Source organism: Sinocyclocheilus grahami, unplaced genomic scaffold (assembly GCF_001515645.1).
Source record: "Sinocyclocheilus grahami isolate Dianchi unplaced genomic scaffold, SAMN03320097.WGS_v1.1 scaffold157.1, whole genome shotgun sequence".
NCBI lineage: Eukaryota > Metazoa > Chordata > Actinopteri > Cypriniformes > Cyprinidae > Sinocyclocheilus > Sinocyclocheilus grahami.
Window position 1 is genome coordinate 413,180 of NW_015505336.1, and position 25,874 is coordinate 439,053.

General features: G+C 38.4%; 1 protein-coding gene across 1 annotated transcript; it reads right to left on the bottom strand.

The window, feature by feature from the left end:
- Window positions 1-756: 756 nt before the first annotated feature.
- On the bottom strand, window positions 757-24,062 carry LOC107592728 (FRAS1-related extracellular matrix protein 1-like). The gene is made up of 30 exons (XM_016282280.1): window positions 23,764-24,062; window positions 23,594-23,688; window positions 23,162-23,442; window positions 22,178-22,377; window positions 21,773-22,096; window positions 20,981-21,089; window positions 20,779-20,910; window positions 18,307-18,651; window positions 18,079-18,221; window positions 17,794-17,990; window positions 16,906-16,996; window positions 16,621-16,788; window positions 16,186-16,394; window positions 15,961-16,054; window positions 15,584-15,836; window positions 14,907-15,101; window positions 13,444-13,629; window positions 12,736-12,932; window positions 12,428-12,653; window positions 11,790-11,934; window positions 11,149-11,290; window positions 9,257-9,452; window positions 8,339-8,603; window positions 6,500-6,914; window positions 3,836-4,037; window positions 3,604-3,746; window positions 1,496-1,675; window positions 1,230-1,345; window positions 1,048-1,133; window positions 757-959 (listed from the first exon to the last, which is right to left on the bottom strand). Exons 1-30 carry the CDS (start codon window positions 23,995-23,997, stop codon window positions 757-759), a joined length of 5,772 nt encoding a protein of 1,923 aa, XP_016137766.1. The 5' UTR covers window positions 23,998-24,062.
- Between the last annotated feature and the right edge of the window lie 1,812 nt (window positions 24,063-25,874).

Below are 25,874 nucleotides of genomic sequence, written 5' to 3' on the forward strand. Positions count from 1 at the left end.
ACAGACAATAGACAGATAGATAGAACTACAGACATACAATAGATAGATACCAGATAGATTGAGAGATAGACAATAGATAGAGCGACAGACAGACAATAGACAGATAGATAATAGATAGAACAGACAGGTAGATAGATAGATAATAGATAGAACAGACAGGTAGATAGATAGATAATAGATAGAACAGACAGGTAGATAGATAGATAATAGATAGAACAGACAGGTAGATAGATAGATAATAGATAGAACAGACAGGTAGATAGATAGATAATAGATAGAACAGACAGGTAGATAGAATAATAGATAGAACAGACAGGTAGATAGATAATAGATAGAACAGACAGGTAGATAGATAGATAGAACAGACAGGTAGATAGATAATAGATAGAACAGACAGACAGATAATAGATAGAACAGACAGACAGATAATAGATAGAACAGACAGGTAGATAGATAATAGATAGAACAGACAGACAGATAATAGATAGAACAGACAGACAGGTAGATAGACAATAGATAGAACGACAGACAGACAACAGATAGAAAGATAGATAATCATTTATATAGTGCACAAATAAATAACTCCATAAATATAAAAATTGTTGTCATCACTTTTATTTGATATTAATTGTATTTATATTAATAACCCAAGAAAGCATGTCATTGTGCACTGCAATATAATTATTCAGCACTTCGATGGCTACAATGTATTTTAAATCATTAAAAAACAAGAGCATTATAAATTAAATATCTGTTTTAACTGATTTGTGCAGGTGCTGAACAAATGTATCCGTGTTCGGATCCATCGATGCAACGTTTAGGAATCCATATCTTCTGGCTCTGAGCTAAAACACAGCTGGCAGCAGCGCTGGCGTGCTCCTTGTGATCCTTCCTGAGTTTGGAGAACGTCAGCAGTTTTCCATCTGTCCACGACCACTGTTTTGGACCGCCAGTGAGCCCTGCACAAATCACACCAATATGCTTATATACGGGACAATTTACAATCAGGAATGTGACGGTTCCTAAAAATACATTTCATTTGCTTACCAATCCAGAATGATTGCTTTCCAGCAAACTTCCACATCCACTTCATATCAGTCTTGGAGTGGATACTAACCAATTCACTTTCAAGCCTAAATTTTGAATCATAGCATTATTATTTAAAAATTATATGTAGTATGAATGCATGGATGTGCATGTTTCTTTGACAGAAAAGATGTGTAACGTACAGCATGCAAGCATGTTGTGCGCTGCTCCAGCTTGCAATACCAGGCCCCAAAATATAGCAGTTCCTCCGGTAGTGAGTCCAGCCATTAGGACAGCCAATACTAACAGACTTCTGAGACTTTAAAAAAAGAGGGAAGAATTATAAAAGGAAAGCTCATATTATAAATGAACATTTGAGAAAGTATAAACAAAGCTTAGATGTTCTCTTTTTGATCTATACTGTAAATACACAACAGCTCACTCACAGTGTAGGGCCAAGATATTATACCTTGTGTTGTTGTACTCCTGAATCAATTATAAAAGAGGCTGAGTCACGCTGGGGAGTTTCTACTGATTCAGCGTCAGCAGAGTATCCAGGCCAGGTCCAGATGGGAGTGATCTCCAGTTCAGAGTGGACACGAGGTGCTGGGGCCTTCTCCTCCACTCTCACTGGAATCAGTCCATGAAACTAATGGATGACAGAGTGAAGACACTGTGAACTCCAGCACACAGCACATTCTGATGTATAATAATAGAAAAGACAAAATGAATAAATACATGAATAAATAAACAACTTATAATTATTCTGAATAAATAACACTGTCTGAAACCAATAAATAAATATTAATAAATAAACGAATGACACTAATTAACAACAACAAAAATTAAATACTATTAATACTAATAAATAAATACAAAAAATAAACAAGAAACATAAAAAGTAATGAAACTAAATAAATAACACAAATAAATAAATAGTAGTAAAAAAATAATACAACTAAATAAATAAAGATAATACCACTAAATACATAATACAACCAACAAATAAATAAAACTGATACTAAATAAATAACACTACTAAATAAATACATATAATACTTGTACATAAATATTACTAATAAACAAATAACATGACTAAATGAATAAATAAATATAATAAAACTACGATTAAATAAACAGTATTACAACCAACCAATGAACAAATACTACTACTAAATAAATATTACTGGTAAATGAATAATATTGCAATCAGTAAATACTAAGGAATAAATAAACAAAAAACAAATAAGTAAATACAAAAAAAATAAATATTACTAATAAACTAAATACTACAACAAACAAATACCACAAATAAATAAATAACAGTAATACTAAATAAATAACACTAACAATTAAACGAGGCAACTAACCAACCAAACAAATAAAGACCAATCCAAATAACTTTCTCAACAAACAAACAAAAACACTAAATAAATAACATGAATGAATGAAAGAAGTACTACTACTAAATAAATACTATATTTTTTATTTTAATATTTATTATTATAGTTTTTATATATTTATTTATATATTATTGTATTAGATTTTCTTATATATTTCTGCTTTTTATTTTTAATAAAAACACTGATACATTTTACCAATTGAATTCTTATTTTGATAGAAAAATAATCTAATATAAAAATAATAGATAAATATTTAATTACCTCTAGACCATTTTACACACACACACACACACACTCTATATTGAGGTAATTAAATATGTTTTATTGTAACAATTGTAATTAATATATTTTTTTAATATTTTTACATAATGTATTTTATTTAAGTATTTTATATATTTATGATTTAATATTTTGTTAAAACACTAATAATATTACTAAAATATTAATTGAATACTGATTACATTAATATACAAATATAATTTGTAATGATGTAATGGAAAAGTTCTCTGGATATATATATATATATTTTTTTATTTATATAATATATTTATAAGTTTTATTTGAGATATTTGTGCTTATATTATTTTATTGCATATTTTTCTTATTTTATTAGATTATTTTATATATGTAGTATATCAAATACCATATATTTATTATTTTATATCAATGCTAATAATTTTTCCAAATGATAACTATATATATATATATATATATATATATGTATAAAACACACACACACAAACACACTCTCGCTCTCTATTTAATAACACACACACACACACGCACACACATGCACACACACACACGCACACACACGCACACACACGCACACACACACACACACACACACACACACACACACACACGCACACACACTCTGTTTGCAGGCATATTCGTCACCTTATATTTATTTCCCAAATAAAAGTTTGTGATACTAGGTAGGTTACGGAGTCTAAGTGCATAGTTTTAGCTAGTTTTTCTCAAAATGGCAGCCACTGTAAATTAAAATAACTTTTTCTCATTTTAGAAATATAGAAATGATCCTATTCATTCCTCTTTTTACAGTGGAAAAAGTTATATATACACCTTTAACATTCAATAACTGCACTGTGTTAGTTCTGTCTGGAAATCTAAACAAATGATCCACAAATAAGGATTTATATATACAGTACACTTCAGGAAGCATGGTGTTTCCAGCGGGATCTGTGACTTGGAACTCAAAGCTGTCTGCTGTCACTTCCATATCTGCAGGAATGACGTAGCGCACTGCTTTCTGCTCCAGATCTTTCTGGGTAAAGCGTCCTTTGATATAGGCACCTATAACAGGAAGAAAATTCATTATAATCTGAACACAATCTGAGCATATTAAAAAGACAGTCGGGACCATCAGTGACCCATGCACCTGCCTGTGAGGACATTTTCAAGGTAACCGAAGTGTGGAGGCCTCGTGATGGTGAACTCGAGTGTGTCGTCGGGACTGTCTGGATCTGAGGCGCACAGCTCTTTGGAGGTGATGTAGATGCCCTGTTTGCCGTCCAGAAGATTCTCCACAGTACTTGGAATCCCTTTGTTTATAATACTGGGTGGGGTCTTGTCCAATACCTCTATCTATGAAGATATAAATGATGGTATAGTTCAGTCAAATCCACACAGGTTGAACAGAAAAACTGCATTCATGCTGCAATACCACTAGAGGGAAGCATTACATACCAATAACTGGGAAAGCATTAATTTTTATAGTCATTGCAGTGTGTTTTTTAATCTATACATATTACATTCAAATTATTGTATTTTATTAACAGAAAGTTTCAAAATGACCTCAAATTAGATTTTTAAAAGTAATATTATTATATATATTAAATATAAATATATATATTATACGTTATTTAGGGAAAACTATAGCTATCACGTTTCACTATAATAAATATTTCTCAGGTTTCTTTTTATTTTTAAGTAAAAATCACTGTAGTTTAAATCTTGTAAAATTTGTGTGTATCTGCCTTTCCTTAGTTTTTAAATATAAATACATAGACTATTTAATTTTTTTGTTACTACATTTACATAAAAAGTTTATTTTATTGCATTACATTTAAACATTTCAAGATGAGAATTATCAAAATTTTAAGTGAGATTTGAACTTTTTGAACTTTCAGCCATCACACTTATTATTCCAATAAATATTTATTGGATCAAATTTTTTATTGTGGTCTCTTTATTTATTTATCTCTTTTTCTTTACCTTTATTTTTAAGGGAAAAAAAAGACCCAACCTTTTTATAAGCTCCTCAGCTAAATTAAAAGAATGTCATTATTCAGGAAAAGAAAATGGCAAGAAACAAAACATAAAACCACCGTTTATGGCCACAAATATTATAATTAATAAATTGTGTATATTTAAAACATTTAACCACATGTGACCACTTGCCCTCAAAAAAACGTTTTGACATTTATAAAAATACCCTTGTTTTGAGACAATTAAAATATTAATCACTTCTTAACCAAAAAGAAATGGACTTTACTGAAATATGACATTTATTAAATTCTAGTTTTAAAGGACCAATTCACAGAAAATACTCTAATTTAAGAGGGTTTCCAAACTACTGCTATCAAAAACACATTTAGCATTTGACTCAAAATCTTTTCCTCATGTCACAGCTAGGTTTTCCTTCTATATTTTATTTAATGGTTCAAAAATATATTTTAGGTTTAAGAATTTATTGCCCACCAGAAAAATCATAACTCAAGGCAACTTAATTTAAACACAATTTGGGCTATTGTTGTGTGGTATTTTTACAGGTAAAATCGTGTGAGGGGAGGTATAGATATTATTTATGACCTCCCCAGTCTCAGGGGTCGCGCGTTTAGACAAGCACATGCCGTATTTTGGCTCAAGTTAGCGATGTGCGTCTTCAGCCTAGTGACAACAAAGTTTTCGGCTGATTCACCTGTTCTGGCGGGAGCGGCTTTCTCTCTCGGTAGCACAGGGCTGGTAGTGCTGGCCAGCGCGTTTACCGCCTCGCTGACCGCTTCAACGGAATATTTAATTGAGGCGCGGGCCTCGAGAGAGCGACGCTTTAAGACATGGTGAATGGCACCGGACCTGCAGGAGCACCTGGCCAGCAACGCCTCTTTGTTAGCATGCAATTCAACAGGGAGTGCTTTGTTAACCCGTTGCTCTCCTGCTGTGCTCAATGGTTTGTATGCAAGTCGTTTATTTGACAGTTAGGTTAACTAGGCTAAACGAAGGAAATCGTTTTCCTCACAGAAAAATCACGACAGAAATTGTATAGCGTTATCACAATAAAACTATGGTATAACGTGGTATTAGCTTAATAATTAGTTCATTACGATTTTAAAGACTTTTAGAAGTGGATATAAAACAATTTTGTGGCTTTTAGTCAATATTTGTTAGCATCTGAAAGCTGAATAAATAAGCTTTGTTAGGATAGGACAATGTTTGGACAACTATTTGAAAATCTGGAATCTGAGGGTGCAAACAAAAATCTAAATATTGAGAAAATCGCCTTTAAAGTTGTCCAAATGAAGCTCTTGGCGATGCATATTACTAATAAAAAATTACGTTTTGATATATTTAAGGTAGGAAATGTACAAAATATCTTCATGGAACATGATCTTTACTTAATATCCTGATTTTTGGCATAAAAGAAAAATCGATAATTTTGACCCATGCAATTGTTGGCTTTTGCTACAAATACCCAGTGCTACTTATGACAAGTTTTGTGGTCCAGGGTCGCATATACATTTAAAGTTAGTGTTTTTTTTTCTTCAGGAAAAATGGACTAAAAATATCGATGACTCATCCTGCACTACACATATTTTTGACCAATCAGGTGCTCCCTAGAATGAGAATGCCCCTCCCCCTAATGCCACCTGCAATCACTATGGTATTTGGAAGTAAACAACATTTTTGTAAGGGGTTGTCAAAAATCAATGTATGAATTAGTAATTTTGTAGGCATGTTGTAAATGTAACTACTTACATTTTAGAATATTTCCCACTTTTTATGTATATTGGCTGTGAGGGATTGTTCTCAAATCATAATCAGCCTACCTGTATGGTAAAAACAGCAGGTTCTCTCTTCAGCTGTCCATACTCCAAATAACCTGCGTTAGTTCCATCAGTAGGCTGAAAGTTGAACCTGTCGATCTTGGCCTGTCCATTCAGATGATGGTAAGCTAGATCCATATTGTTGATGTCCAGTTGCGTGAAACGAGGCTTAGAGATGGGTAATCCTTTCAAGAGCAACTTTCCATATTGTGGGCTTTGAATAACGACGTAGGTGAGATTCTCCAGAGCTGTGTCTGGATCAGTCAGTTTCAGATCATCAGTGGAAATGGTCTTCATAGAGCTCTCTGTGAGCTCAAGGCCTTTGTTGTTAGTCAGGGTTGGTGGGATACGGTCACTGTGTTCCACAGTGAAATGAATGGTAGCGCTTCTGGATGTCACACCATTGGTAACAGCAAAGCTGCATGAGAGAACATATTAGTTACATGTAAGTTAGAATTATAATATATTTCATTACTTATAGAAGACTGAACTGTTTTATCACTTTGTTTTCACTTTGGCCTAACACCCTTTAACTGTAGTAAAATCAGTGTAACACATGGTCTCTCATGCCTTATCACTTTATTCTAAGGTCTTGTCAGTTTTACAGCATGTTCTGAGCTGCTATCCTCACCCAACACAGTTGATGTGTTGGAGCAGAAAGATGGGACAGGGAGGGGTGTGAGCCGAGCCGAGTCCCCATTCCACCCTCTGCCAAGCCAATCTGCCTCCCAACACATATTGCCCTGAAGCTGATAATTGCCAGCCATGGTAAACAACACAACTGCCACCTCGCACAAGACTCGCAACCAAACACGCAGGTCCACTCTCACAGCCAAACTGGTGCAACATCTGGCATTGCCATTGTCCCATATTTGCTCGGTAATTGTGCCCAGGGATCCCTGTCTCTGACTACATCTCTTAGAGCCATATAACCAATGCCAGGCTGAGTTATTACTCTCTTAATAATGGCCATTTATCATCAGCTGTCATGGCAGAGCAGAGGGAGACACAAGAAAAAACGTCTCCCTGTCTCTTTTGGCCCCCGCTGTCGGCCTGGAGTTTGACACACAGGTGTTTGCTCAGGTGTCTCTCCTGATCAGGGAGACCGGCTGTCACATGCTGCCTCTTTTGCCTCGCATTAACACAAATACAAGCTGCGAAGACACAAAAAACATTTTAAACAATGAATCCGTTAGATATTATAACCAAGTTTTTCCCCAATCTCTTGTGCGTAGGAATTAGGAGTTGGGCCCCACATGACTAACGCTGAAGTGTCCATGTGCTGTGATTGGACCCCATACCACCCCATGCTGTGCTGACTGAACACATTGGCACAGAGTGCTCCGTATCCTCTCTGAAGGGCCACTCGCCTCTCGTCAGGCTTGGCTCAGGAAGGTTTGTTTGCTCCCAGATGACCCAACGATGAAACCAAGCCAGAGTTTTGGGTGTCAAAAGATTCACACGAGAAAGGCAGCACAGGTCAACTGTACGCCCTGACGGAAGTCAGCCTGCTGCCAAATTGGCTGGAAACCCATGCAAACAAAGCAAAAATTATCCTTTTCATTTCGCCTGTCTCTTGCTTGGACATAATTTTTAATCTTGTATTGAAAATGCTGAGGTGTTGCCATCTGTGGGCTGGACTAAATTGCACAATTTATATAATGTTATATATTATTCATTCAAATATATATAGTGCACCTTGATGTGGGTATTCATGTCAAAACAGCTGGATTTTGTCTTGACTGAATATAAACAGGCAGAAGCAAAATGGCATCTGTGTATTTGGCCTTAGAGTATAAATTAAGTCTATTTAATCTACAAAGAACAATGAAAATCACTGACCTGAAAGAATCACGGTCAGCAAAACGGCTGTTGTCATGAGTGTAGCATACCCGGTTGGCAGCCACATCCATCTGGGAGAAGGAGAGCACTGGAACCCCTGGACTTTGGACCATGTGTAGGTGACCATGTTTAGGTGGGACTGATATAGTGTATATGAGCTCGTCTGGCTTGCTTCCACTGTCTGTGGCCATCAGAATGTCAGTGGTCAGAATGACTCTCTCTCCCTCCATCAAGGTCACAGGTTTAGTGATTAGAGCAATGTCACCTGTATGCAGTAAGAAGGTCAATTTGATTACAGAGGCATATGCATGAATATATGTAAAGCTTTGAAAAATATAAACATGTTACGTATAAAGCAAGTTATGTGCACGTAAGCTTATAGATGTTGTGTTAGATTTGTTTGTGACAGCAGGGACAGTGCTGGGATCTAGGGCCGGGACTACAGATGTTTGGCCCCAGCTCTGTTAATAATTCATGCTGGGCGTTTAAAGGTGGCTCATCCTTTGCAGCAGAACGTTCTCACCTCTGTTCCTCTAGGATAAGCCAGAATGGAGCCAAGAGGACAATGGCTGCCATGCTTCCACGTTCACCCAACTGGCAAAGTCATTGTGGCCATAGGGAAAGCCATTGTTTTTAATTATACATGCACAGATTTAATCTGTCAACAAAGTTGCTTGTGTTGGACTTCAATTGAGGGAAAAACAAAAGCAGCGATCAGTGAGTCACTAAATGCAAATTGGTCTGTCACTATGCCAGTGCTATAATGTCACTGGACAAATTTTGGATGGTCGTAATATGTCATTGCGTCTGCTGAACTTCATAACCCTGCTGTTTCAAGACTGAAAAATATTGTTTTTGAGCCATGCTGAGTTCCTACTATGTTTATAGTTCTTATAATTTGCTGACAATAAAACTTACCCTTTTGAACAATGCGGACCGAGATGAAGAAACTGTGTGGAGGTGTTGTGTTTTCCCCATCACTGAGAACAAAGTGAAACCTGTCATGACCTTTGAAACCGCTAACTGTAGTGTGACTGTACCATAGGCGATTCATCTCCACATCCTCCTGGGTGAAATTCAGACCTGCAATCAGATCAATCCATCCAGCTTCTGTCTGCAGGAAATCACAGGAAATCACATTATGACATATACTATCAAAAAAGGGGTGTCCAAACTTGGTCCTGCAGCTCCAACCCTAATTAAACACACCTGAACCAGCTAATCGAGGTCTTACTAGGAATGCTAGAAACTAGAGATGCTTCGCCTCCGATACCAGTGAAGTTTTTTTTCCCTCATTTAAATAAATGTAGAATTTGTGTGTGGAACTGATAATCATTCTTTCACAATTTACTAGATACAGACTACTTCATTATAAAGAAAAATAAAATAAACAATAAATATGAAAAAATATAGGCCTATGTATATTTATAACCTATGACAAAAATGTATCATAAATTAGGTTAGTGGATAATTCGGCAGCAAAAGTTATTCTAGAAAAATCAGTGCACAATAATTTTAGAAATCCAAACATTTAGTGAAAAAACTATATTTTGTGGGGAACAAATAAAAGTGTTGCACTAAATATGGTAAAATGTTACACATTGCTATTTGTATTATTATAAAATCCATTCATTAAAAACATTCCTGAATGTATTTATATATAAGTATATACTATACAATTAAAATAAATTTATTTTAAATGTATAGCATATTTTTTAATAAGGCAACGACATATGATAGATACGATAGGACAAAACAAATACAGTGCAGCACGAACTGTTTTTATACAGTCTATGAGCATGAAGCGCTTACAATGTGTGCATCTGGTGTGCAGAATGATGCGCTTGAAGCAACATGGAGTCACAGCCTGACGCCGTGTTGCTTCTAGCGCATCATTCTGCACACAGGATGTGCACATTGTAAGCGCTTCGTGTTTAAAACTGCAAAGCACAAAGGGAAGAGAAATTGATGCGTAGTGTATTATATCTGTGCAACAGTTATTGAGCCTTTCTTTGAACAGTTTTAAATTTCAGTTACTGTGCACGTTAAAAACAATTTATAGTCTTTTCTACGCCTGTGTTTTGTTCTCAGACACCTGGTAGCAAGTAACATGTATTTACAAATCAAGTATAATGGGAACACAGAATGATCTTGGAGAGAGCTTTACCGAACTGACTGCTGTAACCGAACCAGGGTTTAAAGGCTGAACGAATGACTGACAGCCACAGCGGAGAAAAGAGTTTGTGTTAACTTTAATGTAAGGACTTAAATATTCATATGTAGCTCACATTAAGCTATCGTATGGCTTCAGAAGTAACACAGAATAATTCACACAATCGAGAAAGAAAATAAATAAATAAAAAATCTCGGATTTGGATCGGCCCTCTCTGACTGATACCCGATCCGAGAAAAATGGCACTATTGGAGCCGATACCCGATATGAATATCGGATCGGCGCATCCCTACTAGAAACTTACAGTATGTTACACTAAAGGATGGATTACACTACATGTCTTTTGCCCAGATTGGATCACACTAATGATTCCATTCTATGATTCCATGAAGTCAAAGTGTATGTTATGAACACTTTTGCTATTTTGAGCCAATTTTACAACTGTTTCATTCGTCATCCGTTTCCTAGCAAAGAGGTGCATGTTTCTTTTGTTTCGAAATTCTAGTAGTGTGATTCTCAGGCATTTAGTTGATGACACCCAATTTTAGCTCTGTAACTATTTACAAAGTCTTGTAAAAGTTGTGTAGTGTATTCCAGGCTTAAGTAATAATGTAAAGGACTATCCGTCCTTGCTAACCTTGAGCTGAAGGAGGCCAAATCTGGGACCTGCATTGAGGATGTAGAGAAGATGGTAGTTGGGAGTGTCATGATCCTCTGCCTCCAACACTACACTGGAGATGACTCTCTTCCCCAGGGCCTCGACCTCAATGCCTGCATTTCTGAGAAAAAAGATCGAAACGCTTTGGACACTAAAGGTACAGGTGCCAAGTCTGCATGCTAAAATCCAGAATCTTAAATAAATAAATACACAAACAGCTGCTTCTGAAAGGAAGAAACACAAGCAGGACCGGCCTGTTATCCTAATCCATTAGGACTTTGAAACAAGGATGCAGATGTCTGCCAAAAAGACACATTACTTCTGTTGTTATGGAGTTTACATGCACACTCTTAGATCTTGCTGATCTTGGAGGAAGAGCATGGAATAGAAATTAGCAATTTACTCAAGGATGTAACTTAATTCCCAGTTACTCAGTCAGGGAGACACAGATTCCCCAGCCACATGTGCAGTACAGGTTGTGTTGACCCCCCTTCCCTAAACCCTATCCAGGATTGGCCTCCCCCTTCTGTTCCTGTCCAGTCTCCGCCACAAAAAAACCCTCCCCTGTTCCCGCTTTCATCCACCTTTTTGGCTCTGAATTTGTCCCAGGGCGTCCTTACTTTAGTAGCCATGGCTTTTCATCATTGACTGGTATGATGCGGACACACGCAGTCCCCTGGACTGTGTGCCCACCATCTGTCAACTGTATGGTGAAAGCGTCCTTGAGGGTTTCTGTGTCATCGTGCATATACATGATCCTCATTCCTATGGATCAGCACAAGAGAGAAAATTTCAACTAATATTTTAGCGTTTAGTGACATTAAGGATATAACAGTCATTAGGTACTTGATTCCTGGGAGCCTTTGACTGATATAGCTGGTTCTACCAATACTACAAGGTGAACATGCTCCATTTTGTCAATGACCTGATCACCTATAGATCTATGGCTCTTTATCACTCGCTAACAAGTAAAGCTGTGCAGTCACCAAATACCTCATGCACGGTGACTTAATTGTGCAGAGAGCAGTTGGAGAGACTTTGCAGATGAAGCAGAAGCACCACAGGCACTCTGTGACCTCTGTCTCCTGCAACATCTGTTCTGAAAGCCTGGATACCCACAGTGAAGGCACTGAGGGGTGGCTGGACCAGGGAAGGGACTCTGTCCTCACAGCCGTCCTCAACAAGCAGATAGTGGTACCCCGGAAGTTAGGGGGAAAAAGTTTGTGGTACTACCAATCACATGGATTCAAGAACTGACCTTGTTGTAGCTCCTGTAAAGTGAAAGACTGGATTGCTAAGGTTCGTTGGAGGACTTCAGGGTTCATGTTTTTGTAGCGATTCATCTCAAGACCATATATGCCATTGACCAGTGTGCCATGGACTGGGGGAACCAGAATGGTCATGGTAAGAGTATCTGCTGGAATATCAACGTCCACTGAATTTAGAATATCAGGACTGAGGTCTTTCATCCCTCCCTCCATGACCTATCGCAAGGTGCAGGGCAAGACAATAATTAGTCAACAGTTTGCTTATCGGATAATTTTGTCTCCAAAAAGTATATCTTACTGTAAAGTTGCTAAGCAGCAGTGATGGGATCTCATCATTGGAAGGGTTGATGATGACGTAGAAGGGCATTGGTGCTGATCTCTGAATCCCATCACTGACACTGATGGTAAAGAAGTCTGCTGTAGGCTCTACACCCTGGTGCACTGACTGTACATAGTTGATGAAACCCAAACTGAGGTGGAGCTGGCTGAAAGAAACTTTATTTATACAATATGACTTTAGTGGTCTGAAAGACAAGGTCTTATAATAGGACATACAAAAGATAAATTGTGATTTTGCCAAGTAGGACATGTTCTTGGATTTTAGAGATAGTGGCTCATGGCTCTTAATCCCTTAAATTACATTTTAAATACTGTGTTCCTACCATGAAAATCAGCAGCGACGCACCATTGGACTCCATTGACTTTCCCTATATGGAAAAAACTAGACATAATATCTTCATTTGTGTTTCAAAGAAAAAAGTCTTTAGAATGACATAAGGGTAGTAAATGATGACAAAATTTTCATTGTTGGGTGAAATATCCCTATAAGTGCATGTAAATGAGGTCACTTATTAGCCTTACTTTTGAAATTAGGGTTAAAGGACAAGTTTTGTTTGACAGGAATGTTGTTCCAAGACCAATAAAAAATGTTAATCCATAAGCACGTCCTACTTGGCATAATCACAAATGCTGGGTACGTTTACAGAGCCTCAGGAATACTACTGACCCACTCGGAGTCCAGCATTGCTTTTCTCAAAGCCAGGGGATGGAAGGGTGTTCTCCAGGAACCCATATTGTGGTGGGGTCACCAAGTGAAACATGAGCTGATCTGGATGACTATCAGGATCGGTTGCCTCCAACACCCCCCCACACAGACATGCACTGGCACCTTCATCTACCACAAACATGGTACCTGACGAAACAATATACAGCATAATGTAAGAAGTTATACATTGGCATTAATCATAGAGATCTCATTTAGAGAGCTTGATGTGACTTCACAGACTTATTTTTTTACTTCTCAAGAGTGCATCCCAATATTTTTCTTCGTCTCCCTCTCATTTACAGGCAGTTCCCCTTGCTCCCCTTTCTTCAAGCCTGCTATGCCACCCCACTAGCACTCCCTATCTTCCCCTGCTCTCTCGCTCGGCTCTCGGCCAACCCGCTGCCACCTGGGTGTTGATAAAGCCATCATGCCAATGCTTACTGGCATCTGCTTCCATTTACTGCACTGATAAATAATGAATGGAGAATGGGCAATGGAGGTTGTGCTTGGATAGAGCTCTGAAACAAGGGGAGGAATTAATGACCACCAGTCTGGAGTAAAAGTGATAAAACTCGTTCCATAGCAAGGCAAGAGCTGGATTTCCCTCATTTTCCTGTGCTTAAACCTCTTATGCCAACCCATCTTTATTCAATGCAAATTAATTAAATGACTACTTTTTTCACACAAACCAGTCCAGATCTACTACACGGTGGCAACATTGGAGAATCCTCCTTTTTTAATGGGGATTAGCCGAATTAGGAGATTATAATTTTGATTGAATGAGAAAAGGGATAGAAGACGCAATGGACGTGACGTCTTTTCCAAATGCGGGCCTGTCCATTGTCTTCTCCTCTATGTCCCTATTGTCCAGTTGTTCTCACGGGAACATGTATCTATTTCTACTGTGCTTTTTCGCCACACATGCTCTGCTCTCTCTATATAATCCCAACCAGCTGTGTGTACGTCTGTCGCTCCTCATACACCGATGACAAGCATGCTAGGATTTCCTGTGGACGGCACCTAGCAGCCGTCTTGTGCTCATTGTCTTGCTCTGGTCACTGTCCTTCATTGATAACTGCAAAGTTTCTGGCATTAACAGTGAAAGCCCCATCCTGGCAAGACGTCTCTAACACCCTGCTTCGAAACATACGTTCAGGGGAAAGAAACGAAAAGCTCCCTGAGCTGGGTGTGTGAAACTGCGATTAAGTGATTCATTCACCAAGCTGCAGTCCCATCACCTGCCTCGAAAATTCCTAGTAAGCGGATTGTCATTACAATGAATTAATTACACCTTAGCCAAATGCTCTGGCGATTAAATCTAGATTAGAGAGCATCTTTTAATCCATTCGGCCCCTCAACACAATGCAGCGCCAGTGTACACAATGTCTAAGAGATTTACTACAGGCCCTGTGGAAGATGTTTACCTAGCGTTATGGTTGGGACCTGGTTGTTGACAGGCATCACAGTGATGTTGAGGTCATAGACCGGAAGCGTGCCATGCAGGGGGACGGGTGGGGGGAGAGCATCCTCTTGGCAGCAGCCATCTATTGTTCCAGCCTCTCCATCTGACACAATGAGAGTGACAGTGTCCGAGACAGGATCGGGTCCAATCTCACCACCTATTGAATGGGGAAATGTGCTTATGTTCTTTTAATTCACAAAAAATTCATTTAATGCACTTTCAGCCGTAAGACTTTCACTGTGAGGCCTGCCTGTTACATACATCCTTCTTCTGCGACAGCCATTTTTAGTGATGCATGATTGTTGACATATTGGCCAATATTACTTATAAAAACCTTTATTACAAAATAATCTTCATCAGCCATTTTATTGTGTATTTTCAGTATATTTTTATAAGACGTCAGCGCTAATAGCCTCGTGGTTAGTGTGCTGACATACAGCGCATTTGCGCTTATGGCGACCCGAGTTCGAATCCCGTCTTGTGGTCCTTTGCCGATCCCGTTTCCATTAATATAACTTAAAAAAAACATTTTTCACAAGACTATGTGTGACACACCCACTGCAGGGTCAGGATGTGTAAAACAGGCCTACAGGAAGTGACATTAAGTATCACTAACTAGCCTCCTGTCTCGATTATAACCTGTGTGCAGGTAGAAGATGAGTCCATTGAGCACATCCAGCTGGGAGAACTTGTCCACGGAGACCCCATTTCGCTGCAGCACCCCACGTGCAGGTGTTCTGGCAAGCATGTATGTTAGCCGAGTGTCCTCGCTGTCAACATCTGTAGCAGAGAGGTACTCAACCGTAATCTGGACCTGACCTCCCTCTTTGCAGGACAGTTCAGCCCTCAAGTCGGAGCCTAACTGTGGGGGTTCGTCGTTCACGGGCAGGATCTAATAAAAAATGCAAATAAGAAGCACTAAGGAAATATGTATTTTAATAAGCGAATACTGCATGGAAGTACAATGCAATGTGCCAAACATTAATACTATTTTTTTTTAAACAGAAGAAAATTACCTGAACTAAAAGCGTTCCATGTGCAGAGTTGATTCCATCTGTGATAGTAAGACCAATGCTATCCTTCAGGGTCTCAGAGTCATCATGAATGTATCTATCAAAATATAGCATGTACTGTTATTTTCAACAGATTATAATTATCCTCATCAATTCTTCTTAGGACGTGATTTTCCAGCCCAAATTTTTAACCTTACAAAAATAATCTCTAGTTTTTCATATTCATACCTGACCCTCAATGCTTTGAGGTCCTGCAAACTGAAGCTGTCTCCCTCTAGCAGTGCCGTGCCCTGCAGCTCCAGTCTTCCATGTTGGGGATGAGTCTTCACGTGTATCCTGAGCTGATCTTCTGAGCTGTCCACATCCTGCACTAGCAGGTGTTCCCCCATCAGGAAACTACCGCCACCTTCCTCAACCCTCAGCAAGTTAGTGAACATCTATGAATGAAAGTTTTGAAAATGGAATTATAAATTATACACCTTTTTTATTATTTAAAACTTTTGGTACCATGAAATACAATTATTTGAAAACCACTGCTTTTGAAAAATTTCTAACCATTTGAAAGGTCTAACTTGGGGTGGTCCTTCAAAATGCTGTGCCATAACAACAAAGAAAATTATAAACAACACTACAATATAACAATAAAAGAAGTGAGCAACTCACTTCTGGGGCCTGGTTGTCAACAGGTGTGACTGTGATGTTGAAGGTGAGTCCTGTGAGAGCGCCGCCCTGCTGGTCACTCACAGAAAACACAAACTGCACAAAGAGAGGCTCAGGGCCAATATCCTCTATTGGAGGCATGTAAGCCACTTTGTGGTGATTCACTGCATGCTGTGGATGACAAATAGACAGTATCTAACTGAAGAGGCATGTTATTTAAAATAAAATTTTAGAGTATTACAATAGCATGTAATATTTAGGGAACCTATTTGTGTACACATTTCAGACCTGAGTAAAGGACTTGAGAACTGGAACCATTGCATCTTTTTTCATGGAGTTTGTGCTGTCGGTATAAAACAGCCTGCCTGCATCTGATAACCTGCAAGAATTTACAACAGATGTAAAATATACAGGAAAAAAACAATATTCTTCTTTTTCTTTTTAATAATAAAATGTATATATATATATATATATATATATATATATATATATATATATATTAGGGGTTGCACGTCTACTGATTTCTGCCTAGTCGATTTCTTATTTTAAAAATACTCGAGTTACTCGACTACTCGTGGTTCATGCTACTGTAAATGAAAAGACATGAAATAGTTCTTATCAATAAAGCTTATTAATTCATAATGCAACAATTACATATGTAAATTTTCAAAACTTTATAATTATGACATTACATACAGTGGGCACGGAAAGTATTCAGACCCCCTTAAATTTTTCACTCTTTGTTATATTGCAGCCATTTGCTAAAATCATTTAAGTTAATTTTTTTTTCCTCATTAATGTACACACAGCACCCCATATTGACAGAAAAACACAGAATTGTTGACATTTTTGCAGATTTATTAAAAAAGAAAAACTGAAATATCACATGGTCCTAAGTATTCAGACCCTTTGCTGTGACTTTAGAGGTCTGTGTATAATATTGCACTGATCCCCTGGTTCAACTGTTATCTTGCAAACACCAGACTGTGCCAGCCTCAGCCGAATATTCAGGCAGAATTAATCCTTGTCTGTAATTACTTTTTGAAGCCATTATCCGTGTCTTTCCGAATAAGGTATTCAGCTTCGGACACACCCCTAATTATTACGTTACATATTTTAATTTTACATGCAACATAATATATATATATATATATATAGAGAAATGCATAAGCATACCTGGTGTTTCCCGGGCTAAAGCAGGGATGAGAGATCACATACAATAGGTCAGTCTCCAAATGCTCTGTATCTCTGAAGTGCAGATGGTTCTGAGTGATGTAAACAACCTCTGTTTCCTTAACCGTGATGGAGCGAACCGTTCCGGAAACTTCCTCAGGCAACTGGTCCTTCACTGGAAACACGTGGATTACCACAGTCTATGGATGAAGAGGTACAGACCAAACACTTCTGTTATAAATATTCACACTGAAAAGGAATTTGTTATGAAAACAGATACAAACTTACATGTCTGTCCGATAGATTCGGAGGCTGATGGACATCTGAGAGGATGAAATCAAAAGAGTCCTCAAACACTTCCTCCCCTGAGTGCTTATAGTAGATTAGACCTTGAAACAGGTCCCTCTGCAGGAAGCTCTTCACTGGGATACCTGGTTGACATGACACCATATAACGTAAGGCACGTCACATGAGTTAAAAATCTTTAAGAAATATAACCTTTTAAATCCAACTGACCTGGTTCCTGTGGAGAGGACTTCTTAACCAGCTGTCCTACTCTGGGATAAGTAATCAGCTGATACTGAATATAGTCGTCACTGGAGTCCAAGTCTGAGGCCATCAGCATGTACTCCTCCACCCTAACCATGCCACCCTCTTGGACCTCAAAGGCCACGTTATTGATTAGGAAAGGAGGGGTGTCATCTTTCGGAAGAACATAGATGGGAAATTTGTGTCTGATGCTGTGGCGGCCATCTGTGATTCGGAAGACAATGTAATCCCTGGTGGTATCACTGTCCGAGTGATGGTAGACCACGACGCCCCCTCTGAGATCCTTGACCTTAAACATGAATCCTTTTCCACCTTTGGATGAATAAGAAGGATTGGTTACAGTATACGGTTTTGACCTGTTTGAATGACGAATGAAATTCCAGGTCAAGTTAAAAGGATAGTTCACCCAAAAATGAAAACTCTGGCATCATTTACTCACTCTCATGTCATTCCAAATCTGTAAGACTTTCGTTCTTCTGTGAAATACAAAAGAAGTTGTTTCGAAAAATGTCTGAGTGCTTATGTTGCTGTTTTGGACCCCACTGACTTTCATTGTATGGTCAAAAACAGCTTTCAGGTGAATGATTTCTTTAAGTCAAGTAGTCAACAAAATGTGATAGTATTTTCAAACTCAGCTATACTATCATTTGCAATATCATTCATTTGGCTCGATGCGATTGTGAAAAATAAGTTTTGTTTTTCGCCTGAAGGCACAAACGTTGGCTCTGACTTCTCCCTATTGCAGAAAAATAAAAAGAAAGATGGCGTCCTTCCCAGGCAATGGCTGCTTCCCACCATGAAGCTGAGCTTCTCCTGCTTGCCAGGGAGACAGAAGGGCAAGGCCACCAGACAGACTGAATGATGACTGGTTGCACAGCAAACCTAATTAGCAACTTTATCAGAGGGAAACGGCCACAAGTCCAATGGAGAAACAAGTAAGTAATTGGGCCCAAAGGTGGCTGTGGGCAGCAGGCCCAAAAAAACAGTCTCCATTTAGATACTCGATGGAAGAGGACACTGGGCGGCAGCTTTCCATTTGGCCGAAGGCTGACTGAGGACTCTCCCGAGGGTCGGAGTCCCTGAGTTAGAGGTCTACGTGAGCAATTCCCAATCCCCATCTAGGTTCTCAAGAGAGACCGGTCCATTTCTGGGCCAGAACTTGCTGTTCAGCTCAATCATCCTGTAGTAAAATTAAGTGCTTTTGAAGTGGATTTGAAGCCAAAGTTATGGGACGCCCAAAGGTGGCTGTGGGCAGCAGGCCCAAAAAAACAGTCTCCATATAGATACTCGATGGAAGAGGACACTGGGCGGCAGCTTTCCATTTGGCCGAAGGCTGACTGAGGACTCTCCCAAGGGTCGGAGTCCCTGAGTTAGAGGTCTACGTGAGCAATTCCCAATCCCCATCTAGGTTCTCAAGAGAGACCGGTTCATTTCTGGGCCAGAACTTGCTGTTCAGCTCAATCATCCTGTAGTAAAATGAAGTGCTTTTGAAGTGGATTTGGAGCCAAAGTTATGGGATGATTCAGCCAGAGGGATCACAAAGCGACATGTCAACCCCAAAAACATAAACACCAATTAAATGAACGGTTTGGCTTAAAGCAGGAGCTGTTGTTTGAGTAGGCTTGAGGCTTCTGCTGATCAGTTGGTCTTCTGTCAGAGAATGACACAAGGAACAAAGCCATGGGCCTGGAAATCCTCCAAACCAGGAAACACAAAAACAACCTACCACAGCTTCCATGAGATAACACATACAGCAAAACATCTCTTTGAATTCCTGAAATCACAATTCGGCCTTTCCTTCCAAGAAACCAAGGATTTAGAAGAATAGTTCACCCAAAAGATTTTGCTTGACCTCATGTCATTCTGAACCTGTTTGACATTCTTTTTTCTTTTGTGGAGCACATAATGTTGTTATGAAAAATGTTGTATTTGAAGTACCTTCTTTTTGGGTGAAGAACTATAACTTAAATTTCATATTCTGGAACATTCCCATGGATAAAACTTTTCAGATAGACACATGATTGTCACCAGTTCTCAAAGCTTGCTAAGATAATGGTCTGATGGAAGAGAAATGACCTTGTGTTGGACATCTGGCGTGAAATGCCATAAGTCTTTCCAATCTGCTTCTTTCTGCAAACAAAAGTCTGCTGAAGTGGAAAGACAGCCGCTACGGCTCTAAAGACATCTTTGGTCCACAGCCCCTGGCAAAGTGTCGCCGAAGCATTTTACACCTGATTAGTAAACCCATGCAGGCCACCCGGACATATGTTTCTTGAATGATGCCCACATGAAGGATGGTTACCACATGGACAGAGAAGGAATAAAGAGTGGGTTTACACTTTATGAGGCTTACTATGACACATCAGTGGAAAAAGGTCCTGGAAATTACATTTGGATTGGCTTCTACTTTCAGAGAGGTGACCGATTAAATTCCTTTACCTCTAACACTTAAGTGTCCATTAAGTGGGCCGTCCATAGCTATCAGGGTGACGGCATCTATGTTGTCGTTATCAACAACCTGTAGGTGCTCCCATGTGATTGGTCTGGACTGGCCTTCCAGCAGATCCAACCCTGTAAGGATAGAGATGTTTAGCCTCAGTCTCTCCTTTAGAAAATTATTTTAGCTAATCCGCTAACATACCCATGTTCCACGAGACTCGAGGAGCATTGGTCTCTGCAGTGCGGATAGAGATGTGCATCAAGATTGGAGGACTCGGCACAAATGAGCCATCGATGGCCTGAAACTCCACCTGGACAACAGATAAATTAAAAAGCAAAATAAATGAAGTTACATTTTTATTGAATATGACAATTTCAATTTAGAAAAAGAACGGTTTTCTTCCCAAACACTGGTTGGAAGTCATATTAAATACAAATTATTTAATTGTTTTGATAGATAAGATACAAACAACAACAACAAAATGCAATGTCAACAAGATTTTATAACACATTTATTATATTATGAATATGAATATTTTAGTAAATTATTCTAAATATTTTACACATTTATAATACCTTTTTTACACAGTATAAAGCGGTGTTGTTTTATTATTATTTACTATTATAGTATTTATTAACAATTTCAATTATCTTTAAGTTTAGTCTAAGTTTTAGTGATTTTGTTGTGTGCATGTCATTTTAATTCGTTTTTTTTAATATTCAGCTTTAATGTATTTTTATTTCAGTTCTAGTAATTTTTGTTCTTTAACTTATTTTATTTAGTTAGTTGACAAGTTTTTTTATCTAGTATTTATTTTTATTTTCATTTTAATTACCAAAAATTATTTTAAATAGTTTTAGTTAACATTAACAACACTGGTATAAAGGTGTCTTTATACAAATAATATATTTGGCCTTGGGCTTATAGGCTAGGCTAGACAAAAAAAAATTGCCCGTCAAAAGTTTCCTGTTCAGCAGTTTACCATTTCCTAACCTCATAGTTCCTCCTGGCTGTGTGACTGCTGTTTGGGGGCTGATAGGCAATTTTCATCTCATTCAGGTCTTGCCATGAGAAGGAGAATGCAGTTTTGGTGTGATCGTCCAAATGAGTAATATATCCCTCCGCTGGAGGTTTGGTCACGTTGAAGATGAGCTGGGCCTGAGGGGTCTCGTCATCTTTGGCATCCAGGGCAGCAGTGGTCGTGGGGGTGAGGATGAACTGATCTACCTCCAGGATGAACGTAGACATGAAGGCAGCGTTGGGAGGTTGGTTCTGCATGGCCCCTTGGATCAGTACCGGTATCCAGATACTCTCAGTCTAAGAGAGAAGAAGGTAAATAGAAGATTCAGTGCCTTGTTTTTATGATTTCATACAAACCTGATTCTGATGGCGTTTTACCTCCAGCATGGCTCGGGAGGTCTGGTCCCTGAACTCCACCCTGATTGGGATGTAATCAATCTCAGGTGATGGAGGACTGAGGTGCTGGTACTTCAGACCTGAAGTGAGGAACTCGGCACAGTCGGTCTTCAAAAACTCTACTTCCCTTGTGTTGTGGTCACAGGCTTTATTTCCTGGGCAGGCGATTCCAGTATGACGTCCTTGAAAAGTTTGAATGCAGATGAGAGGTTCTTAGAAATGGAATTTAAAAAAAACTTTCACTCCAAATAGCCCTACAATTGTCATATGGTGTAACCATTAACTAAATGTTAACATATTTTCCTCCATATTTTTATACTAATGAATATATGTTATAGTATAAGTTCATTTTTTAAACAAATGTCATGATTATTAACTCAGAAAAAATGTTTTTAGGGTGTTGCACCACATGACATTATCTATATACATTTTAGTCATTATTTTCAAAAATGTTTTAAAATCTACTTACCAAGGTCAAAAAGTTTTACAATAATCAGAAAGTATTAATTCTGAAAAAAATATTACCCTTTTGGGAGTCACACCACATGACATTTTAGTGTACATTTTAATCATTATTTTCAAAGATGTTTTAAAATAGATATTTTCACAAATATTTTTTACAAATATCATGAATTCTGAATTCATAAAAATGATTGTTTTATGGTGTTTTCAAAAACATTTTGAATATATTTTTCAAAGTAAAATGTATTTTTTCAAATACAGTGAACTATTAATTGATAAATTATGTTTTTGGGGAGTCAGAGTCGCACAACATGACAACCTGAACTACCTTTGCCTTGTCATAATAAGGTCAAATTATCTGATATTTTAAGAGACTTATTGACCTTGAGGGTCCTGTTTCTTTTCTGTACATTGGTTGCACCACATGATTTTGTCTGTTGCACCATATGGCTGTGATTTGACACACAAATGCTTTTAAAAATCTTCATTATATACTTGGTATACCTCTTCTCGGTCCAGGCTCAGAAGCCGGCATTGATTCAGGATCCTCAACGACCAGTTGACCAAGCATTGGGACATTGATCTCAGAGCTGAGAAGACGTACCGTGCAGATCACATCGGGCTGGGTTTTAAAGGTAAGGACACTGCTATTGATAGCATTGGAAAGACTGTAGAACTCAGAAACCACCAGAGGAACATTTCCAAGCTCTGTGAGGCTCCTTTGAGGTTCTACTACATGTATCTTCAGCAGCACAACCTCAACAAAAGTCTCAGTTTCTGTAAACCTAAGTACAAACAAAGAAAAAAGCATTTGTGAGTATGGAAATTACATTAGGCCTTGGAAATAGGGTTTTTGCAGCTCCCAAAAGCCCTAATTGAAGTACCAGCTGTAACATGTTGGGGTTGGACAAGAATAATGACCACACAATGTTTCACCTGTAGACCCTCAGCATGACAGTGTCCTCCTCTAGAAGTGGGCTGCCATTGTGAACATACTTCACCTCGTCGGGAAAGAACTGGCAGTCAAAAACCTGGAAAATGGTACAACAACAATTATTCTCACATTTTATATAATGCATAAGCTAATTCTGGATTTGTTTTGTTACCTGAGGAGTGAGTTTCCCCACTCTTTGTGTGATAGGCTCGGTAAGAACTACTTCGACCTTACAGGCCTCAGATACCCCGTCCATGTGGAACTGAAGTTCACCAGCCGTGACAAACACCGACTGGCCTCTGGCTACCCGAAGCCCTGTGTTTAACCGAACTAGACTTGAAGCTTGGACATGTGACCACAGGTGACTCAAGGTGAACAATGTCAAAGCAAAGATGTCCACCCCCATCTTTTTGTTCAGTTGCTTGGTATCCAAGTTTATTTGCTTCAGATGAGCTTCTTGCTCTCATTTCCAACAGTATGCTGCATGAAAATGAGGAAAATAAACCAATAAAGAAGTATTAAATAGTACAAATCTTAGATTTATGACTATTTAAGAACAATAATAGCCAACAAAGTTGACCTAAAATGGCACAACTGACCCTTCACAGGGAGTTTGATTGACAGGCGATCTAACCAATCATAATGCAGAATCTGCCATTTTTGTCCGATAAACAAACCAGACCAGACTTAGACTAACGTTGGTGGACTTTAACTTGTAAAATGGTGTGTATTGACGTCTTTCCGCGGTTGAAATAAGATACCTTTCTGATGTTCATTCATGTTTATTGCATGCTATAACTAGTAAAGAGAAAGAGATGATCGGTTCATGTGCTGCTTTAACTGAGATCTTTCACGACACATTAAAGAGCCACAAAACTGTATTTATTGTTTGAATTTCTTAAAAAAATGACAAAATTTGAAAGTGGAGATTTTGTTTCATACCAAAAGTAACCCGCTCTGTCTTGTTTGTCGGCAGTTGTCAGTTTCCTCTTTGCTTCGTGATCTATTTTTCACTGAATGAGAACATGATGTGTGGCATGAGAGCCATGGCTTGTCGGACATAGCAACAGTAACTAAGAGGGGTGAGTCTTTGCAAAGGGTCAATTGGACCTGACGCAAGGATAGGGACATCCTATGTCTCTCATCTATGTCTCGGGAACCTATGTCTCTCACCCTTTACCAACAAATGATCTATAATAAAAATTATATATAACTAGAGATCAGCAATTCATTTGTTGTAGAGACTACATAAGCTGATAAAAGATTTAAAATAATAATAAATTTTTTGTACTGGCCAAAGAGCGCGTTCAGTGCTGTTCGCGAGAGTCACAACAGCAAACTGGTAACATAGAGCTAATAAACTCAGATTCAAGCTGCTACGTAGCTTGTTTGTGGTAATAGCGAAAAGAAAGATTTTTTGAACATCAGAAAGTGTAAAAGTATGTAAAAAAGTGACAGGACTGAAACTTTGTTTTATAGAAGATGGTGTTCTCCTGTGCCAAGGGTCAGTATGAAAATTTCGCCGGTTACTTTTGCTTTTTCCGCGCAGCTTTCAGCGGGTGGGACTGTTAGCGTTATTAATAAAGAAACGTGAATGAATGAGACAGTAAAGAGCGGGACATTCTTGATATTAAAAAGACAGACAGTATTAAAAACTCAAAGCCGCGAAACGGAACTTAATCCGCTTCTGACTGGATATTTTCTGTGCGCGAGGTCTGAGCAGAACACGGAGAAGCATAGACTTTAGCCCCGTTCACACCAAGAAGATAACGTTATTAGCGTCCACACCAGTGAACGATATCGTCTGTTTATTATAATCGCACATGCGTCTGCCACTTTAAATTCTCGAGCTCATGATAGCAGGATGGATTCTGACTGGCTGTCAATGTTTATATCGTGCATAAGCTGGAAAAAAATAGTTCTGAAAGTGATTCCAGTGGTATCGTTTCTCTGTGCCTTCGTTATAGCTGTGGTGTGGACTCTGCTATTCTTTAATATTGAGAACATTTTTAGAACTATATCTTTATTGTTATCTTTATAGTTATCATGCTTGGTGTGAACGGGCCTTTTGTCTTTGGTGGCGCGCCTAAAACGGTCAAAACATGGAGTGTCAAAATGCCTGCACTAGTGTGTCTTCACATAAATACTGTCAAGATGCACCGTGCATTATTCATCACTCACTCACCCACTGTAAATCAACCTCACAGTAAAAGCCCTGCACAATTTTTGACGGTTAGTTGCATATTTGTGTATTTTAGTTTCCATGGTCCTAATAAAGTTACT